The sequence below is a fragment of the Malaclemys terrapin genome, chromosome 1, assembly GCF_027887155.1.
Source record: "Malaclemys terrapin pileata isolate rMalTer1 chromosome 1, rMalTer1.hap1, whole genome shotgun sequence".
Classification (NCBI taxonomy): Eukaryota; Metazoa; Chordata; order Testudines; family Emydidae; genus Malaclemys; species Malaclemys terrapin.
The window spans coordinates 291,407,878-291,427,970 of NC_071505.1; the positions used below are offsets into that span (position 1 = coordinate 291,407,878).

The 20,093-nt window shown below is 43.8% G+C and overlaps 1 protein-coding gene across 8 annotated transcripts in view; it reads right to left on the bottom strand.

Moving 5' to 3' along the window:
- ENOX1 (ecto-NOX disulfide-thiol exchanger 1) overlaps positions 1 to 20,093 on the bottom strand; it is a 494,661-nt gene that overhangs the window by 41,175 nt on the left and 433,393 nt on the right. For all 8 annotated transcript variants that reach the window (XM_054014097.1, XM_054014088.1, XM_054014046.1 and 5 more), the window contains 2 exons: positions 19,610 to 19,794; positions 2,091 to 2,198 (listed from right to left, as the gene is read on the bottom strand). In XM_054014097.1, coding sequence (XP_053870072.1) covers positions 2,091 to 2,198; positions 19,610 to 19,794 — 293 coding nt within the window. The remainder of the gene's footprint in view (positions 1 to 2,090; positions 2,199 to 19,609; positions 19,795 to 20,093) is intronic.

Here is a 20,093-nt window from a genome sequence, read left to right on the forward strand (position 1 = left end):
CTGCTCTGAGCAGGGTTAGACAGCACAGAGGATAAAATGCTTGTGGCCACTGGTGCGTTGTCTACACTAGACTCCCACCATTGCACTGGGGTAGCAATAGTAGAAAATGTTAAGGAAAAAATGCCTTGGGTGCAGACACACAAAAAGGGTAACATCCCTTTTTTCCAATATTTTTTTTGTTTCAGTTTAAATTATATTCTTATCTTATATCCTAAATGATATAATATAGTAACAGAAACCTTGGAAAAACGTACAATATTGGAAAAAACAGGAGCTGCCCTACCCCAAAGGCAGGCTCTATGTTCAATGGCAAGTGTGGTTATCAGCAAAGAGCATGTGGACGCATCGCACTGAACTAGAGCCAGCAATTGCCAAGGGGCTACCCTTCATGAACCTGAAAGGAAAGCAGAAGGGTTACCACCTTAGCAGTGTACTGACATGTCCGTGGGGTTTTTTTTGGGAGGGGGGCATTTGTTCTACAGGATCATTCTACAGGTAATTCATGTGAAAAAAATATACAGAATCTTTAAGAGTACCATCAAAGCCTGAATGTAATACAAAAATTTATAATACAATCAATCCAGTAGCCCCTGTGCTATTATTTTGATGTTAAATGTTCACATTTATTTGACTCTGCCCCTGATTTTCAATATTCAGCATATCACAGATATTTGCAATGAAAAGACATAGTTGCACTATGGTGGTTGTCAGATCGTAAGATCTTCCTATATGTTTTATAATATTTTGAGTGTTATAGTAAAAATATTTTAAAAGAATATTTTATAATGCTGTCCTTTTAATACTACTAACATATGGTAAAATTGAGACCTAAAATACCCTATATATATATTCATGTTTCCTATATACTATATAGATCCTGCAGGTCCCTTTGCCCATTTCTCATCTGAAGTTTTAGGTGCCAAAAAAGTTGTAATCAAATCCATTCTTCCTCATACCCTTTTGTCTAAGATGGCGTTATATCAGTTCACATTTAGAAAGTTATCTTTGCAACCGTAAGCGCCAGAAATATTTTTTTAAAGTGAAAACTTTATTTTGCAAAATCTGGATTGTCAGATTATAAAGTATATTTGTGCCAACTGCATCTGACGACACTTCCGATGTGCATAACTATAAAAATATATAAACATTCAAAAATTCCGAAGGATTTTTTAAAATTGTGAAAACCATAGACTTTTTGAATCCTTGCCATCTAAACAATTTACATCATACACTTCTGAATTTTTTTTACTAGATTACATTAATCAATCAAAAACCAGTCCACTGCCTACTTCAGCTAAGAACCATGGAGTTGTAACTACTGTCTCCACAATCAAATTGTCGACATTTATTTGTATACTCTGTGTGTGTGGCCAACACAGTATTTCATCTCCAGTACTACACAAACAGGCACAGATCTTCCTTTGCTGTGCAACGATCCATCTTGCCCTGCGTATTAGACAATATTTTCAAATACACTTATCAATGTCACACAGCACTTCAGTATCAATGAAAGCAAAAATGAAACGATCAGATTTGCAGAGCATATAAAAGGTTTGCTTCTCACCACAGTTAGATAAGTGCACTGATGCACTGGGAATTTTTTTTTTAATGTCATCATGATTCAGTCCTTTGTATACATGTGTCTGTATGAATAATACAGGAGATGCTAAACTCATTTTCCTCACTACTAGTCTTAAAAGAAATAGCTGGCTTTTTTTGAAATATGTTTGCTTTGCTGGTATATTGAATTCTTCCAAAATTAATTTGTTTTCAGATACAAAACATTCACACATCACAGGTATCTGTGTGGAGGAACATAACAGAAAATGTTATACAAGATGTGAGATTAAACATCTGATATTGCAAAACTGACAGAGTTCAATTTCACTTTGACAATGTTTCCCCAAACTATACTATTAATTAACTTCAACTAACCTTTGTATATGCTCATTAGATCACACACAGGTCACATAAGATCATATACTGATCACAATGAAGTCAATGGCCAAACTTCCACTGATTTCAAAGGTGCAGGATCAGGTCCTCCGGTGTAGTCCTAAATAAGGATTATGCTCAATGTAAGCACTCACCTGCTCCTGAAGAACTTTAAGCCTGGCTTGTGTATGTGTTTGTTCTTCTTTTGCTTGCTCCAGTTCGGATTTTTTGTTATTTAATTCTTCCTGTATACTCAGCAATTGCTGGGTAGGCGAAAAGAGTGTGATTAGCACCATCAGAATCTGAGCAATCTTAAATATTGTAGATCCTCACTGCAAGCAACATTTTCCACGTTATTTCTATATTTATTATTGTTACTAAGTCTGTTGTGTCTAAGTTGAACAAGATGTAAATTACTTCCAGCTGCATTTCCTTCCACAGCAGTACTACACAAGGAATGCATTTGTAAATGTGCAGTTAAGCTATTTGTTACACTAAAGCACAAACACTTGGTAGAGTATATCATCCACAGAAGGACTGTCACATCCATTTGAACAACAACCTTATTTGTAGAAGTATATGCTGTGGTTTTGACAATACTAGGGTAAACTCTACAGTACATGCATAATTCACAAGCACAGCCCTTTACTCTAATTAGTCACTGGCCAAAAGCCATTTCATTCGAGGCAAAGCAATATTCTGGAAAGCGTTTGCACTTAGTTGCCAAGAAGACTAAACATTTCTTTTCTTCTCATGCTATGATGGTGATGTGTTATTAGATCAGCAAGACAATCAATCAATGTATCAGCCAAGAAAACTGCTGATGTGATCTCTCAAAACACAAAATGATGACCAAAAGATTATTTTTACGCAGAGAATTTCTGAAACGTAGAGACTTTTTGAAGGGCCTGGCTCCCCTCATCCTATCCAGCTGTAAGTCATGAACAGACATTGGGACTTGCCAGAAACTGGTCATTAGATTCAATTAATTCTGAAACTGGTTATGTATTTCTGTATAGAGAGGACAAGTACTAACTAGACCCTGCTAACGAGGAAGAAAATACAAGCAAGAGATTACAAACTGGTTTAGTATCTCTCCCTTTAGTAATCAAGCAAGGAACATTTATTTGCTGTGAAAACATGGTACTTTGATTACTATTTTTTAAAAAGGTGTGTAAGTTAACAAGTGCATTAGTAGCAAGAAACTTCAGTTACTGGTGTTATACATAGTAAACATTTAAGGCTTAATTTACCCAGGTGCATAGTACCCATAACTCTCTGACTTCAGCTAATGCTGTGGGTGTGTTTAGCAGGCCCTTTTAGTGCGCAAATTTTATATCATGTAGTTAGCAGTATTAAGCATCAACGTTTCTTCTTCAGAGCTGTGTGAAACCTGCTTTTAGAGCTGTGTGGAAATGTCTGAAGCATCAAGGCTTGAATAGGGATTGATACAGAATTCCTGATGTGGATGACTACCAGCTGGATGGATTAATTCAATGTTTTAAAGGTCTCTGACACTGCCATTACACACACACCATTTTCCAATTAATTGTGCTCATTTTCCAGGGTGATTCAGAAAACCCAGAGCGTCACATTCCATCAGACAACGTATAGCCACATGAAACCAAACAAATAATAATCATTTATGAAACAGAATGTCCGGTTTATTAACATGCTAAATAGCTTACATGTTTATACAAATTGGGCCATCACTCGTATCTAAACTGATTGACAAAGTTTGCATAGCAAGTGGAAGCAAATATCAAAAATGGTTTCAGTCCCACTGGTTCCTGGGCTAGACAGTCTACATAAACTTCTTCCTATGAACACTCCCAGACTTTACAACCTCCCATGGTATTGCTGGGTCACCACAGCTAGATGGAAGTAAATTTTGATAAATCACCTTTTTATATTTGTGACTGCAATCCAAACTATAGCTAGGTTGCTTTAGTGCAGTGGTTCCCAAACTGTGGGCTGCATCCCGCTAGTGGAGCATGGAGGAATGTCCAAGGGAACATGGTGGGGCTCAGACCAGACTCCATGGGGGGGCAGGGAGGGAGTGCCACCAAACCCCACTCTGCCCCCAGCTCTGCTTCAGCCCCATCTCTGGTCCCATATCCCGGCCGCAGCTGCTGCCCTGGCTCCAGCTGTGACTCGACCGCTGACTCCCAGCCCCCACTCTCAGCCACCAGCCCTTGTTTCCGGCCCCTGGCCCAGCCACGACTCCGCTCCCGGCCAGGGAGGGATATGGACACATTCCATTACTGGTAAGCAGGGGACCCAAGAGGAAAAGTTTGGGCACCACTGCTTTAGTGGCTTCTCACTCCTCGGTTCTTTTGAAGCCTTGAAGCTATATATGTTTTAAGAATTACCAGCAGAAAATGCATCTGGGTCCGCTGAGTGATCTGAGGCAGCTAATAAAGGTACCATAAACTTGCTGTGGTGAGAACATGGAGAAGGTGAGCATCTAGTCAACCTGTACATCACTGTTATTAAATATACACATTCATTACAGCTGGGGGAATTTTCTATCGGAACATTTTTCTGTCAGAAAACACCAATTCTGCAGGGCAATGTCAAAATTCCAATGAAAATCAGTCAGGTTTCTGACAGAGCCCTTCCTGCCAGCTTACCCACCCCTCTAGCTCCATTTGGCGAGTTGCTGGGGAGCCTGGACTTCCTCACTCCTCAGTAGCCTGCTTGGTGGACTGAGTGGCACCTGAGAGCCTACAAGCCCTTGGGAGCCCCAGCTCCCAGGCTTCTCAGTAGCTTGGTTCCCTGCTTGGCTGGCTTCCTGGGCTGCTTTCCTGGAAGATTTGTTTGTTGCCATCTTGTGAAAAATTGTGAGATTTCTTTTTCTTTTCTCTACAGAAAAAGAAGTTTTCAAAATCTTAGAATTTTTCATAGAATGGAAAATCCTGTTCTCGCTCAGCTCTAGTGCTTACGTATTACATACGAACAACTATGCTAAAGAAATGTTATTAGGGTTGCAAAGTCAAGTCCTCCAAATTTAGGAAATGCCAGAATGGAGAAAGCAACAGAGGGTCCTATGGCACCTTTAAGACTAACAGAAGTATTGGGAGCATAAGCTTTCGTGGGTAAGAACCTCACTTCTTCAGATGCAAGTAATGGAAATTTCCAGAGGCAGGTATAAATCAGTATGGAGATAACGAGGTTAGTTCAATCAGGGAGGGTGAGGTGCTCTGCTAGCAGTTGAGGTGTGAACACCAAGGGAGGAGAAACTGCTCCAACTACAGAACTAACCTCATTATCTCCATACTGATTTATAACTGCCTCTGGAAATTTCCATTACTTGCATCTGAAGAAGTGAGGTTCTTACCCACGAAAGCTTATGCTCCCAATACTTCTGTTAGTCTTAAAGATGCCACGGGACCCTCTGTTGCTTTTTACAGATTCAGACTAACACAGCTACCCCTCTGATGCCAGAATGGAGGTTTCCTGTGCAACCTTAATTCAGTCCCCATGTGTATACAGATTACGACACACTCTAACTACATCAGGACATTTTTTTCCCCACAGGACCCCTGTCTCATTCTGTGTAAAGGATGGACGGCGCTCACTTAATGAGCAACTATTTGATATTTCGTTTATCCTCCCTGTTCAATGTGTAGCAATACGACTTATTTACCTCACACTATTCAAACTCTGCTCTGAAAGCAGAATTATCCATCTCCTCATGGGCTTTTCCATGGCGCTCATCACTACACATGTGAGTGCTTCACAGACATTAATGAATTTATCTTCACAACACCCCTGAGAGGCGAGGGTGTAATATTATCCCCATTTTACAGACGGGGAATAGAGGCACAGATTAAGGTAAAAAATGTCCACACATTTTTGCGTGCCTGAGATGCTTCCTGGGGGCACCTCACAACCACCTGCCCTTAGCGTGAGGAAGCTTTGTCTGTGCCTGCTGTGGGTCAACTCCCATACTCCACTGGCCATAGGCAACACAAGCCCTCCTCTCTCAGTCTCGCAGGCCCCACTGTCACTCTACAGGTGAGTAACAGGCACATCCCAGTCCTTGAATCCTCCGAGTGTCTCCCTGGAGTGTCCAGCTCCTGGTCCACTGGACATTCATACTGATCATAGATTTGCTGCTTGCAAATAAACAGTAAACCCCAGTGTTCCAGTCCACCCCAGATCACCCCCATGCTTAACACACAGAACTTAGAGATAAGTTTGTAATTAAATCAAGCATAAGTTTACTTAACAAAACATGGAGATTCAAGTAGTAGCAAGTAGAAGTATTGGAAACAAATGGTTACCTATGAAAACATAACACGCATTTTAGAGCCTAGACTTAATCCACAAAATAATCTCATGTCTTGTAGAGTATTGCTCACCCAAAATCCTTGCTACGCTGTACAGGCTGGCTATGACCTTCCTTCCATGACACGCTGTCAGATTGCCTGAGTAAAAGATTCCATGTGTTTCCTTGCACCCCAAGATATACCATAACAATCTTTGTTCATAAGCAGGACACCCCTCTGCAGTTTGTTCACCTTGAAATTTTTCTCTTTTGTAGATTTTGTAATCTTTCATTCCACCCCGGCTTAGGATGCAAATAGGCATATATTGTGAGGCATACAATACACAAATGATCAGACAGGGACATAGGGGTCTGTTAACTTGAAAAATGTTCCTTTCAGGCAGCAGGTATGATAAATCCTGGTGATCTGCCATAACTCCAAGACTTTAAGAATATAATTTTTAGTATAGATACATAAGTCCTTAAATATTATCTGTACATACATTCACAATGATTACAATGACCCAACAGGCTGCTGGCTCTCAGTAGAGACCTCACATGCCACACATCGGTTAACTATTATGCACATATCTGACCCGGGAGATCCTTTTAAAATCCTATGCACACCATTTGCCCTCTACCAGTTGGCATCATGGGGTCCCTGGTCACAGTGCCCCGTTTGAGAAGCATAGGGCCTTATTTTCTTTTTGCAGTATTTACACTATATATGTTCAAAGCACAGTTCCCATTGACTTTGGATGCAGTTGTGAGTACTTGGCAGTTCTGCAAATCAGATTCCAAGCTGTGCACCCAGTAAATGAAGAACACACAATTAGTGACACCGTCTGACAAGTTTGGTGTACGTGACTTGCTCAGTAGCAGCCCTGTGCTAGACGCAGGGGTAGAATTCAATTCTCCAGTGTGACATTCAGCTGCATAACCATAAGACCATCTTTTCTCTTCCTGAAATCAGCAATCTCATTCACTACATGCCTTCCAACTAGAGCTGGGTGAAAGTTTTTGGCTGAAAACTTTTCATCAAAAAAATGCAGATTCAGGTCACCGGGCCAGGCCAGTTTGTTAACCTGCTGCGTCTGCAGGTTCAGCCGATCGCGACTCCCACTGGCTGCGGTTCGCTGCTCCAGGCCAATGGGGGCTGCGGGAAGCGACGTGGGCCGAGGGATGTGCCGGCGGCCACTTCCCGCTGCCCCCATTGGCCTGGGACGGTGAACCGCGGCCAGTGGGAGCCGCAATCGCCCGAACCTGCAGACATGGCAGGTAAACAAACTGGCCCGGTCCACCAGGGTAAGCACCCTGGTGGGCCGCGTGCCAAAGGTTGCTGATCCCTGCACTCACCAATCTCTGCCACTTGAGCCAATGGAATAACTGACAGAAGTAGTAGGTTGTCATCCTCTGTGTGGATCCAGCACCAGAGGGACATGCACTTTGCTAGTGGGTTTCACAGACATTTGATGACAGCAGAGGAATGTTGGGACTCAGGAATCTTGGGTTCTTTTCCAGGCTTTGGAAGAGAGTGTGTTCTAGAGTACACAGACCCTTCTGCCTGTTCCCCCCAATCTGTTCCCATCTCAGTCCTATCTGTTCTCCACTTGTGGCTCCTTGTCCCAAGCCCATTCTCCAGTCTCCACTCAGGCTTCTCACCTCACTTCCAGTCTCCTTCCCCAACCAGTCCCAGTCTCCCCTCCAGGCTCACTGTCTGAGTCCCAATCTCCTGCTACCCCCAACTCCCAGTCTTCTCCCCTCCCCACATTCAGTCTCATTGCACAGCCAGTCCCAGGCCTCCCTGCCAGTTCCGCATCAAAAAATGTCTCCCCTGTTGTCCCACCTCCCATTCCTCGACACAGGTTCCCAGTCCCAGGCTCCTTGTCCAGCCAATCCTACTCTCCTCATAGCTCCTGAGCTGATCTCAAGGTTCCCCTTCTCCCATCACCACCAACCAGTTCCACGGGCCTTCTTCAGCTTCTTCCACCAGTTTCCTCACCATCTCCCAGTCCCTGTCTTCTTGCCCAACCATTAGCAGCCTCCTCTTCCCCTCAGCCTTGGCCTCTCCTGGCTCCTAGTCTCTAATCAACCAGTCACAGCTTCTCCCCTCCTTCAGGCTCTCAGGTCCAGTCTCCCTGCTCAACTAGTCCCAGTACCTCCTGTCGTGCGTGAACAGGCTCGGTACTCTGGAACTGCTCTGAATTAAGTTCAGACAAGACCCTCTTGTAGTGTGACAACCCGTCAGGGCATACGCTCACTAGGGCAAGCCTCCTTGGCTTCAGTGCCTCTGGGTCTGACCTCGAAGTGTTCACCTCTCCTGTTTCATGCAGTGAGCTCTCTGTAGTGAGTCCACCTGAATAGGACACCGGGGGAAGCCTTACACCCCCCCCCCAAGGGGCCATGCACCCCCAACGTCTGCAGTCAGCAGTGACTCTCAGCCAGCGTTGTAAAACAGAAGGGTTTATTAGTCATGTGGAACACCGCATAGAACCGTTCTTGTTAGCACAGAAAACAGGAAGATTCAGCAAAGTCCATGTTGGGGAGATCCAGAACCCAGAGCTCTCCCCCAAAGCCCCAAACCAGGAGACTGAGCAGCTTCCAGGAGCTCACCCTCAGTCACGCCTAGTTGCCACTCCTCCATTCTTTGTTTCTTTCCCAGACAAACTGGTCACCTGGTCTCCACCTCTCTCTTTGTTCTCCAACACATTGCAGCTGGCTGGATCTTGGCAGAGGATGGGCCTACAGAATATCCAGCCATTGTCTGGGCCCAGGCAGCTAGACGGCAGTCACATCTGCCCTCTAGGGGTCTCTGCAATGATCATACACCCTTGTCCCACCACCTAGACACTTGTGCAACACATAACGGAAACTGAGGCACACACACAGTATTCATACAAAACAATAAGAAAAGTCCCACTTCATCACATCTCCCTACACACAACTCCCAGTCACAGTTTCTCTCTTCCCTCCCCTGTCCATAGTTCCAATCTCACCAGTCTCCTTTCCTTCTTCCCATTTCAGCTGTTATATTCTTGGTATTCAAATCAGGCAGCTTGTTCCTCCATGCTGCCAGGGTAGCAGGTGGAGGGTCACTGGGAGCACAGGAGAGGCAGACTCCTTTCTCTCAGTTCTGGTGCTCTGATGCCCAGAACATCCAGGAACTACAATTACAGGTTTTCACCACTCTCCCCCGGAATGAAGTATGCTCAGTTGCTCTGGGGGATGGCACATGTGTACTTTGATCACACGCAGGAGCTGTAAGTGGGTGGAGCACATTCAGTCTGGTCAGTTCTAGGAGTGCTGAAGCACTTGGGTGAGAAGGTATCTTCAGAGATTTTAGCTGCTAAATCCTAAGAAGTCTCTGAGCATGTGTGAACTGCAATTTTCCAAAGATTTATAACTTAGCCAAATTTGGACAGATTTTTATGTGACCAGCAAAAGGCACATCACTGACACAAAGCCATGCCCCTGATAAATTTAAAGTCCCTGCTCCAAAGGGAGGTGTCAAAAAAGGTTATCAGAACTTTTTTAATTTTGCAAAACACCCCATTTTCCTCTAGCCTCGTTCTCAGAAAAGGTTAAACTGTTTTGGCTGAAATTTTCTAAAATAATTCAGCCTAAGGCAAAACACTCAGCATTCAAAATTTCAGCCTAAACAGTTGAAGTTTGGCAAAGTTGAAGTTTGGCAAAGTGACAAGCAACTGAAAACAGGGTCTGATAACAGGAAGGGCCAGGCAACCTTAATAATGTAGGGTGCTGTTACCAGCCCTTCGTAAAATTATCAGTCATTTCATGAAGGTCCCAAGCAAAGATACAAAATAACAGTATTTAATTATTTTGAATTATTTTGCTTATGAAATTATTATGCTTATTAAAAATGGACATATAGATATGTCTTCTGCCCTTCAGTTTAATGTACAATTACATTAATTTAAGGTAAAACTGGAATCCTTGTGTTTTTGTTTGTATTGCCTGTTCCCGGTACCTCCATTCCTCCTGCCCCTCTGCCAGTCCAATCCCCCAATTGTCTGAGTCTCACATTTCTCCTCCTGCCCTGTCTCAATGCTCTTGTTATGCCCCACCCTAGATTCACAGATTCCAAGACTAGAAGGGACCATTGTGATCATCTAGGCTGACCTCCTGTGTAACACAGGCCATAGAACTTCTCCCAAATAATTCCTAGAGTGTAACTTTCAGAAAAACATCCAATCTTGATTTATAAATTGTCAGTGAAAGTTACACTCTAGGAATTATTTGGGAGAAGTTCTATGGCCTGTGTTACACAGGAGGTCAGCCTAGATGATCACAATGGTCCCTTCTAGTCTTGGAATCTGTGAATCTAGGGTGGGGCATAACAAGAGCATTGAGACAGGGCAGGAGGAGATAATGTGAGTGTAAACAGAGAATCAGACAATTGGGGGATTGGGACTGGCAGAAGGGCGGGAGGAATGGAGGTACCAGGAACAGGCAATATAAACAAAAACACAAAAGGATTCCAGTTTTACCTTAAGTTAATGTAATTGTACATTAAACTGAAGGGCAGAAGAAATATCTATATGTCCATTTTTAATAAGCATAATAATTTCTGGAATGGCTGAAGAAGATCTGTAGCAAACCAGTTAAATTAGACTACCAAACAGACATCAGAGGGTAACAGTTTTCAGTCACTAACAACCGAGGATCTGATCTAGCAACGTTTGCTCATGTGAATAGTTCTTATTCATGCATGAATGGAACTATTTCCCCTGGGGCAGACTTGAATCAGAGATCTAGTGGTGAAAGTCTCCCTGTCCCATCATGAATTCCATTAGCCATCCAGGCTAGCAATTTCTTTTTTTAAAAGCAAAACCCAGTCAAGTCAATCAAAACTTTATTCTACACAAATAAAGAGAATTCAGAACCTGCAAATGGAAAAGGACAAAAATCAGCAAGGAAAAATGTGTTTCAAGCTCCTTAGAGGCTATTTACAAACAATAGAAGAAAAGAAGAATGTTAACATTTCTTGGCAGAATTCTCCTTAGGTTAAAGAAAAAAATGAAGCAAAATGAAGGAACACACACACACACACACACACACACACACACACATGATTTGTAGCCATCAAACCCATTAGCTCTATGGATTAGCTGGAATATCGAGTTTCTACACTACTAAAACAGGATTTAATATCATAAATGGCCAGTGCATGGCAGCCTTGAATAATGGGAGTGCAACTTCCCATCTGAGCAAATATGCATTAGTAACAAGACACTGATGAGACCAGACAAATCACCAAGGAAACAAGAAAATGTGAAAGACGAGTCAAAGGAGATGGCAGCACGTGCTTTGAAATGAGTTGTAAATGAAGCTAGCCACACTGCAGCATTTATATTAACATATGACTAGGCCTAATATGAGACTGGGCAAATTAAAAGGTAATTAATGAATTTTAAAAAATTACAATGAAGGGAAATCCAGCATATCAGCTAGGTGAAGGCTGTGGCACTTAGCCCTCTTGTTCCCCAGCCCTGCCCACTTTACAGAATACATTAGGATCTCACTATCTGGGAGGCTGATGAGATTTGTAATGGAAGAAGGATCTAAATCCTGACCTGGCACAGTGCTGATTAAGAGCCCTTTGCATTCTCTGCTACCGGCTCCAGCTGGCCAGGGCTCCACCCTGAGCAGTGAATCTTGCTGGTCTTCTGACCAGAAACAAAGTGCACACTCAACATTTGCTGATGCCTGCAGCATGGATGTTAATCTGTGTTTTTTTATTTGGGGTGGGACAAGCATGCCCCCATAGGTAAAGTCATTAGGCAGGCCTACCTCTTGGTGCATATTACTGTACTATATGCTGTCCTGCTGACATCTTGAGTACAAAGGTCTCAATGCTGCACAGCAGGGGGCAGGGCTGAGCCCAAGACAGGCGTGTGTGCGTGCGCGCGCTCACACACACACACACACACACACACACACACACACACACACACAGAATGAGACATTTATGAGGCTTCAATTTCATACATTTGTTTTGTACTTAGAAGGGATGACAATTTCAGTCTACAAAAGTAGAGCACTAAATGGTATAAGTATGTCTATTTCTCAATGTGACCACAAATTGCATAAAACCACTTCTCCATAACCATAGCATGCTCACTTTTAACAAACCCACTTAGATTTTAGATTTTCTTTTTCAAAAAGAAATATTTGATTGATCTTTAAAGCAAAGTTAAAAAAAAATCTTACACATTGAGGCTAGAGAAACTACAGAGATTAACAGAAAGCCTTGAAGTAGGTCTAGATAAAAATTACTGGTCTACTGTACTTTGCAAAGGTTCATGTTTTGAGCTGACTCAAATTTGCCATGAATTTTAATTTTACTATTCATCTTTAAAGAAATGAGTATTCACCACTAAGGCTGGGGTTTTCAAAAGTGCTCAGCATTGACCTAACTTTGCTTCCATTGACTTCATGGGAGCAGAATTAGGCCAACCTTGAAAATATTTTTCAAATATTAGCAAAAACCTGGTATTACTGAATGACATTTGAATTCTGAAAACATGCTTTTGAAAATGCTTTTGAAAATTCCACCCTAAAGCTAAGATGAATGTAACCAGTGGGAGAGGTCTAGTGTTTAAGGATTTCCTGCAAGAGGGCTGGACTATAATCTTCATGTAGACATCAGTCAGTGTGCTTTCTACTGAGATGTCTACCTTAGGCTTTTTTTCCTAAAATTCCCTACTGCTGTTGCCACCACTTCAGCTCCATCACTGGTGGCAGTGGTCAGGGTACGAAGGCAGTTCAACCACGTGTTATCTCAGAACAGATCTAGATGACCTGGTAGTTAAAACCTCAGTGGGGCCTTATTTACACTAACACTTCCATTGCTGCTACGACTTGCGAAGGTGAACTGGTGATAGCTACGGTAGGAAATTTTAGGGGGAAATGCCCACAGTAAACAATGCCTTAGGTAGGGGTTGCCACATTTGGAGGAAAACTCCAGTCTCCCATTCTGAGATAAAATAAATCATTGTAATGTAAACCTATTGGTGCATGTTATTTATTATTATTATTATTTAAATATAAACAGCAGCAGGTAGTTATTTGATGGTAAACCTAATGGGATGTTAAATTCAAAGTGTAAAGGAAAGAGTGCTTAAGCATCCTTTGGCCTGGTCTACACCTAAAACTTAGGTCGACCTAGCTGTGTCACTCAAGGTTGTGAAAAATTTCACGCCCTGTACGATGCAGTTAGGTGGCTCTAACTCCCATTGTGTATGCAGCTAGGTTGACAGAAGAAATGTTCCATTGACCTAGCTACTTCCTCCTGAGGGGGTGGATTTACTACAGTGATGGAAAAACCCCTTCTGTTGTTGTAGTAAGTATCTACACTACAGTGATATAGCTGCAGTGCTGCATCTGTACAGACGTAGCCCTGGTAGAACAGAGATACTGTTACTGGGCCCCTTCCTCCCCCTTCCCGGAAACAGGGCTACTTGTTTTCAGAATTCAAATGTCATTCAGTAATACCAGGTTTTTGCTAATGCTGTTGCTCTTTGTAAATTTATAGATCAAATTTAGATTCATACTCTGGAGAGCAATAAAAATATTTTCAACTTAATCACTCTGGTCCATTTATTCAGAAGGTAAAAAGTGAATATAAGGATGATATATTTTTTCACTCTTATTTACTCTCCTTTCTAATACTGCATTTTTAGAAGAAACAGGTTAATCTTGATCATGTGTATGCGGGGCGACATGTTGAGTAAATGTTTGGTGAGTACAGAGTGGAAGGATAAAACAGAATAAATAAGCCCTTCTGTAGTCAGGATATACTAATGAATATAACCCACAATGAGCCCCATCCACCTGACTATGCTATGAATCTTAGCATTCATCTGCTGCGGGAACTTTCACACCTAAGGATGAATGGGCTGTTATAGTTGTCATGACAGCCCTGGATTCTGTGATTTTCAGGCTTTTACAAAAGTATCTGTGACTTTTGACATTTGGGAAAGTTTGCATGTGAGTGAATGGAATGGATGTGATAGGAAAAACTTCTTTGAGAGGCTTGAGACCTGTAGAGCTAAACACTGATTGAGGTGCATGGGAGTTTAGACAGTGGATCAACCACAAGGAAGAAGTGAAGAAAAAGGTCCCACATAGATCCATCCTACAAGTTACTGAACTCATCCCTGTGAAGAAATATGCTCTGAGCCCCTGCCCGCTGAAGTCAATGGGATCATGCTGATATACAGTTTCCCCTCTGCCTCTAGGTAAAAGACAATATTTTTCATTCCAACTATGACAGATTCATAGCGTAGTCAGGTGGATGGGGCTCATTGTGGGTTATATTCATTAGTATATCCTGACTACAGAAGGGCTTATTTATTCTGTTTTATCCTTCCACTCTGTACTCACCAATAATTTAACTCTGATAGAGCAACGTCTAGAAGAATAGTGTGGACTTGTCAAAAGTGCTCAGCATTGGCCTAAACTCGGCTCCCATTAAAGTGAATGGTCAAACTCCAGTGCGCTCCAGCAAAGTTAGATGAACACTGAGTGCTTTTGAAAATCCCACCAATGGTTATTACTATTTGCTAAATAATGATGGCATCCTTTATGATGTATGAAATGCAGCTAATGGCAAGGTCCATAATCAACCAATTTACAGCATAGAGCCTAGTTCCTCTAAGGTATTTAGGTATCTAACTTCCATTGATTTCATCTAAATACCTTTGAGGAAGAGCCTGAAACCTGACAAGTGTTGGGCACCTCCAGCTCCGAGTGACTTCACTGGGAGATGCAGGATGCGCAGCAAAACAACCCAAATGCCCTGACAACTAGAGGACAGTTCTGTCTAAGACTTGGGTTCAAACTGGCCATTTGTTATCACAGCACTTGTGCTGTTTGAATTGTTTGCATTGTAAATAGCAGAACAAAGGTTCTTTTGCAGGCTAATCCTTTTGCTCTTAGTCTTTTTAACTATGTTTTTGTGACATTTCCTTTGTTCAGTATGACTTTCCAGTGACTCTTCCTAAAGATGGCCAAGTCAAACCCTCAGTCCTGTTCTTCATACGTCTCAACTGAAATAATGTTACCAAGGTAGTGTGAGGACACAGCACAAGGTCCACACTATAGGACAGTCTACAGGCCAATACTGTTAATAATCTGATAAATAATTCTCTAAGGAATTCATAAAATCATCTGGTATGCATTAAAAATTAATCAAAATGAGCTTCAGCATCACTCAGATGATTATCTATAATCTCTATATGGTAAAAACCCATGTCCTGTTGTCTGGGCATTTTCAGCCATTTCACATTAGGGAGGCAAGATTCAAATATACTTAGCATTGAGTGATTAACGTTAGATACTAAAATGTCTAACCTATTACCTAAAACAACACTGGAATAACATTCTGATAGTAAAATCTCTCTGATCATAGAGTTTCCTTACGTCATTTTCAGAACTGAGATGCTCAAATACAGAGCAATTTGAAAAGGTATATATTTTGTGTGTATGTCCCCATATAGAAATACATGGAAGCTAACACCACCTATACAGTAGTGACAAGTTAAATCAATTTCCATCTTAAGATCAGGTAAAGTGTACCTCATTTGTTACCATGGATACAAGACATTATTTCCATTTGTTTGAGACCTCATAGTGGGTATGAAATTAGATGGTGACACAAATTCATGGAGGGAGTTAACTCAAAAACACATAACTTCAATGCCTGAGCTGCTATTACACATTTTTCGACAACATAAATTGCTAGATTGCTATGACTGCCCATATGGTATACTTCATGAGCAAATATCGATGGGATTTTGCCGATAATGCTTTTGAGCAACAGAAGTGGTGAGAGAAGAGAAAATAATCACTCATTTCATCAGTCCTGTAAGTGTGCAAAAGAAACCTGAAAAATCACCAGATAATTGGAGTGCATTAAAAATATATCAGTGTTGCATTATTTGCTACTGTTTGGCACCAAGTCTGTGCACAGGAAAATTCCTTGATGCTCAAAATGCATCCATTTTCTCAGCCAGACCTGCTCTTCAACTGCAGCTCAAATCAATTATTCTTTAGTTTTCAAAGTGAGAGGGAGGAGGGGTTGGGGGGGAGTGGGTGTGAATGGAAAGGAAGAAGGATGAGGAACAGATTTTTTAATGGATAGGTAGGGCTCAGGAACTCGGTGGAAACCAGTTCATCTTGTCTTAAATTAAATATAATATACACAACAAGATAAAAGGGAATGAGAGAGGTCTTCTTGTTAAACCATTACCAGCCAAGACCTGGATGTGCGTTTAATATTTCATATAGAGCCTGATTTTCATAGGTGCTGTACACATGCTATGCTGGATTTCAATTGAAGCTGTCAATTTTCAGCATTTCTGAAAACGAAACTCAGACTCTATAGGTTCTACCTAAATGAGAGGCCAATTTCTAAATATTCCTGGATGAATCACAGGAAAAGTGTAAAGGTCGTGGGGTGTCACAAGTGCTACTAACAATCCAAACTCATCTAGTCAAACCCATTACAATTGTCTGCACAAGTGACCCAACTCAGCTCCATTCAGCTGTTGAACCTGCTAACAACTTCCCAACAAAACTCCCAATCTCTGCAATCCTCAGCATATCCTCAAATCGGCTTCCCCACAGCCCCTTTTCCAACTTCTTGAACCTTTTGTAATCCTCCCCCATAGGAAGTTGGTTGGCTTGATCCCAGATGCCAAACTAGCAAAAATTTGAAAACTCACATCAAAATGTCAAAGATTTAAAAAACGATGGAGGATGGGAAACTACAGTTGTTGTAACACAGATAGATAGTGGATATAATAAGCGATGGGTTTTCTCCTAACACCCTTGGTTAACAATATTGATATCTGGCTGAAGTTTCAATATTAATTCAATTAAAATTCCAGGGCCTGATTCTCTTTTGCCCTTGCACCTCAGGTGACAATCTAAACCAGTGGCAAGTGAGTGTAAAAACACTATCACTTTGATTTGGTAGCATTTTATACTCACTTGGACTGGTGTGAATGACTACACAAAGTGCAAGGCAATGGAGAACAGGCACTAAGGCTCAGATTTAGCAAAGGATGTGTTCATGTGCTTAACTTTAATGAAGTCAGCGATACTTAAGCATGTGCTTAAGTAAGGAAGAGATTATTCACATGCTTAAAGCATGTGCTTAAGTGCTTTGAGGCCTAAGACACTTTAGCTTCATATTTTATACCTGAATTTGAAGAGCAACTAATGCCTAATTTGTTAATTCTCATATATTATATTAAGAAATTACTCACTTAGGCCATAAATTCTCCCAATATTGTAAAAGAAAGATGAGATCTGGGAGTTCATGTACAGATCTGTACTGAAGCTCACTCCAGGTCAGAAGGCGCAAGTCTGGGAACTCCCAATGATTACTAACTGCAATGTCACAGAGCGGGGATTTATGACTTCCAACAATAATATCAGAAGTGGGAGCTGATTAACTTTTTGGAAACAGAAGATACTTAGAAATAAAGGGCCAGTCTGTGGCTTTAAGCCACTGGCCACAGTAGAAGGTAAGTGGAGGTGTACTATACCAGCAGCAGCTTCTAGAGACATAATGTTTGACTCAGTCACAGTGGGCCAGGTCCTCAGCTAGTGCAAGTCAGTCTAGTGCCACTGACTTCAGTGGTGGTATGTCAATTTACATTTGCTGAGGATATGGACAAGTGTCTTTAGAAGTGTCATGGGAGCTTGGGCCGCAGCAGCCCTCGCTACAGCCTTTGCAGTAGTACTGTGTGTTCTCTCCCCTGTGTGCACTGCACTGCTCTGAAGCTGTTTAAGGATGGTGGGGCTATGACCCATACCTGACCTGCTGCCTTTGGGGTACTGGCCATGTTTAGGGCTACCATATGTCCGGATTTCCCCGGACATGTCCGGCTTTTCTGTCTATAAATAGCCGTCCGGGGGGGATTTTTAAAAATCTAAAAATGTCTGGGATTTCCCCCCGGTCGGCTATTTATAGACAGAAAAGCGGCGGCCAAGCACCGCTGGGCAGCCAAAGCCCCTTCCCGGCTCCCCCCATCCCCTGCAGCCTTACCACGCTGTCCGGCCCCGCAGCTGTCTTCCCCCTCCTCCACTCCCCTGAACGCTCCGCCCACCTGCTCCTCCCCGTCCCCTGATTCCCGCGAATCAGATCTTCGCGGGAAGTCTGAAAAGAAGCAGGGGCAAGCGGGAGGCAGCAGCAGGTAAGCTGGGGTGGAGGGCGTGAGGAGGAGAGCTCCGGGGAGGTGTGGCCCTGGCCGAGCGGCTCCCTCCGGCCCGAGCGGCGCCCGGCGGCCCCAGCAGCTCCAGCCCCGGTTCCGGCCGAGCGCGCCGGCCCAGCCCCGGCCAAGCACCTCCGGCCTGGCCCCAAGCCCCGCAACCCCGGCCGGAGCTCCGGCCGGAGTGCAGCCCGATTCCTGGGCTCTTTAAAGCCGGCCCAGGTCAGGGGACAGGGAGGGGGGATTGGATGGGTTGGGAGTTTGGCGGGGGGGCTGAAAGGGGGGCAGGGGTGTGGAGAGGGGTTGGGACAGTCAGGGACAGGGAGTGGGGGGGTTAGATAGGTCGGGGGTTCTGGGGGGGCTGTCAGGACGGCAGGGGTGTGGAGAGGGGTCGAGGCAGGCAGGTAGCAGAGGGGATTGGATGGGTCAGGAGTTCTGGGGGTCCTGTCAGGGGGCGGGGAGCAGTTGGATAGGGCATGGGAGTCCCCGGGGGTCTGTCTGGGGGCAGGGCTGTGAATATGGGATGGGGGTGTGGATAAGGGTCGGGGCAGTCAGGGGACAGGTAGGGTCGTAGGGGGTTCTCAGGAGGGGGCAGTCAGGGGACAAGAAGCAGGGCGGCTTAGATGGGGGTGGGGTCCTAGGGGGCAGTTAGTGGCAGGGGTCCCAGGAGGGGGCAGTCAGGGGACAAGGAGCGGGGGGGGTTGGGAGTTCTGAGGGGGGCAATCGGGGTGGGAACTGGTAGGGAGTGGACGGGGGCGGGGCAGGGGTGGGGCTAGAGCAGGGCTCCTCCCGCTACCCAGTGTCCTCTTTTTTGCTTGTGGAAATATGGTAACCCTAGCCATGTTAGGTTGGGAAAGGCTTCTTAAACCTGCTACCTTCTTGCAGAGCTAGGCCAACCATGCTGCAATCACACCTCCGACTGCAGTGTAGACATCCCCTTTGTCAGCAGGTTTTTAATCCCTGTGGCCTGATGCTGCCATCCTTATACACCCAAAACAGCCTGCAGAAATCAACAGGCATTTGAGTATGCAAAGAAATCATGGTCAAGCCCCTTAGCATCTTACAAAAACTGATTTTAGCACTGCTTTTTTCCTAACAAAAAATACCTCTTTTGCATATACATTATTGGGGTAAGCCATCAAAAATTGACTCGTGGTACCTGCTGCATGCCTTGCATTGTCTGCTGCAGGAATTTCAACTGTTGGTCCTTTGTGAGACTTTCTTCGGTCCGAAAGAGTTGACCTTTCTCCTGTTTAAGAAGCTCCACCTCATTTCTGTAAGCATCCAGCTGCCATCGGAGGCTGTCATTCTCTTCCTTCAGTGCATAAGCTTGGGCTGTTAGAGCTATGAGGAAATGAACATGCCAGAAAAAAAATCAATATGATGACTCATTTGCTGGCAGATAACATAGAGGGCATTGCTCAGACAAAAGGGGATGCAGCATAAATATATACAAGGTGAACACTCCGCTCTCCCCCCGGGGAGGGGGGCCGGAGCCCTGGGAGGAGGGCAGCGAGCCCCGGCCGGGGCTCCGCTCTCCCCCCAGCGGCCAGAGCGCAGGGGGCAGGGTGGTGAGAGGGCGGTGAACCCCAGCCAGGGCTCGCCGCTCTCCCCCCGGTGGCCAGGGGGAGAGCCCCAGCCAG